General features: G+C 44.6%; 1 protein-coding gene across 1 annotated transcript in view; it reads right to left on the reverse strand.

The window, feature by feature from the left end:
• Positions 1-2,031, reverse strand: part of SARC_10221 (hypothetical protein) — a gene marked incomplete at its 5' end in the record, with an annotated part of 4,289 nt that extends 2,258 nt beyond the window's left edge. Inside the window, 3 exons of the mRNA XM_014295747.1 lie at positions 335-1,087; positions 1,501-1,658; positions 1,987-2,031. Coding sequence (XP_014151222.1) covers positions 335-1,087; positions 1,501-1,658; positions 1,987-2,031 — 956 coding nt within the window. The remainder of the gene's footprint in view (positions 1-334; positions 1,088-1,500; positions 1,659-1,986) is intronic.
• Positions 2,032-2,475: the final 444 nt, after the last annotated feature.

Here is a 2,475-nt window from a genome sequence, read left to right on the forward strand (position 1 = left end):
TATGTATATAGGAGAGAAGAGTGCACTGGGGAGTACCCAACTAAACCCGTGATGTATACCCCGCATACAAAGGGGTGATACGACCAGTGAGCACCGGCGATAGTATGTCTCTGATTAAGATTCAAATTACAGTTTAACCCTGAATTATATCGATAATCACAGATACAACTTCAGATATAGATTACCGATTAACCTTCAAATATATTTGTAATCACAGACACGGCTACAGATATAAAGTGGAAAGTTCGGGTGTCAGAGTCAATGCAAATTTAAACAAAACATGCTATGTAGTACATTCATATGAACTAACTCAATCAAATCCCGCTATACATACCGGTATTGACACCTCCAGTTGCGTTGAGAGCTTCCTGGTGTTGTATACTCTCACTCCTGGCCAAGTTTGACGTCGGCAGTCTTCTTTGGCTCGCTCTGCTCCCAACAATCGATTCTGATTGGTGGATAGCACTGGTAGGTACAGGAATGCTGGCATCTGATTGGGCGCGTTGGGGCGGTGATCTTGAGCCATCTCTTTCGCGTACTTCTCCGTCACCCGTTGCGTTTAATTCACCAGGATCAGACTTGGTCACGGAGATTCTATTTATAGATACGCCGTTGCCCTTGGTTACGGGCACTTCCGGGTTCTGATTGGCTGGCGGAGCACGTCTCCTTGGCGACCGTGTTCCCACCTTACTCATGTCCAACCCCACCAGACTCAGCCCACTACTCTGGTCAGCATCCGAGAACCCGCTCAAACTCGCAATATCCATATTTGTACCACTACCAACGCCTGCATTGGTGTTTGTACTGTGGTTGCTAAGCGCACGTTTGTGTGTGTCTGTGTCCTGTGGTATAGGGCTTAGACGGCCCTCTCCCTTCTGCGGCGTTTCTATGGCAACGGGGGTGGCTGCGCGGGCTCTATGAGAGCGTGTGCTGATTTTGCTCATATCCAGCCCTGCAAAACTTGGTACTTGGCGGTTGCCATGGTTACCAGTACTTCTCTGTTCGTTATCAGAGGCGCTTGTGTCTTTGCGCCCGTCCGGCGCACCCGACGTGTGTATATCACTGGATTTACTGGTAGCAGATTGCTCTGTGGCACCATGATTGCAAGGATTGGGTCAAAGTTATGAGTTATAAAACCATAAGTAGAAGAACAATTTTTAGGTTTTGGGTTGAAGGTCCGAGTTATAAAACCATAGGAATGAGAGCCAAGGTTTAAGTTATAGGTCTTGGGGGTTGGAGGTATGAGATATAAATGCCTACGATGTGGATGAAGGTATTGTTTCTGGAGTTGATTGGGCAACAAGCTAGCCTGGTAAACCCTAAACTTTAAAGCAGCCTCGGCGTGGTCACAAACAGTCAATATTACAAACGTACGGCACCAATTGCACTCACAAAGCCCACACCACATACACACACACACACCATCAGCAATATTCAATATGTACAAACACAGACACCTACCCCCCACACGTGAACAACACCTGGGAAAGACACACATACCGTCCAGTGTTGAGCTTTTGGAGGTACTTCTTAAGTTGGCTGTAAGAGCTTCTACACTCTTGGCATTGCGTGGGTGTGAGTTAGTGGAAGTGGTGGATGGCGGAGACATGTTGTCCACTTTTTCGCGTTCCAAGGCGCTGGCGGATTTAGATTGTTTCCTGAAGGAGGGTTGAATGAGCGGGTGATCAGCGATATGATTATATTTATACGTATACATATACATTTGCGTATATATATATACTCATATATATATATATATAAACCCTATATATATATATATATATTTATATATCAGATATGAGTGGTTTGAGCACACAAGGCAAAGACCTGTAATATTCATGAATACAACTAATGTCAACACCCACATACTGCCATCAATATATCCATTGGCTACGTAGTACGTGTGTACATTTAAGTGTATCTATACAGATAAGATAACTACACATTGGTACTGTTGTTGTTGTTGTCATCTGCATTGTTACGTACCTTTGAGCGAACGAGACGCCCTGCGGAGTGTCGTCATAGCCACTCCTGCACACAGATGACGGTAAGCGTTAGGGTTTCAGGCTTTTAGGTGAGGTTGCGTATAAGTACGCAGAGTTAGTTGTGCTATTCATGTATTTATAGTATAGATTTATAGTGATTTGTATTTATTAGTGGTGAGATGTGTGTAATAGGTATGTGGCCTGTTTGTGACAAGAATAGCCCCCAGAAGGCGTAGTGGGCATGTGATGATAGAGTAATTAGTATTTGTAGTATGTATGGTGTTGTAGTAACCGTGTGTGGGTGTGCACTTGCGACAAGAATAGCCCCCAGAAGGCGTAGTGGGCGTGTGATGATAGAGTAATCAGTATTGTAGTGTATGGTGTTGTAGTAACCGTGTGTGGGTGTGTGCTTGCGACAAGAATAGCCCTCAGAAGGCGTAGTGGGTATGTGATGATAGAGTTATAGTATTTGTAGTGTGTATGGTGTTGT

Source organism: Sphaeroforma arctica (genome assembly GCF_001186125.1).
Source record: "Sphaeroforma arctica JP610 unplaced genomic scaffold supercont1.1174, whole genome shotgun sequence".
NCBI lineage: Eukaryota > Ichthyosporea > Ichthyophonida > Sphaeroforma > Sphaeroforma arctica.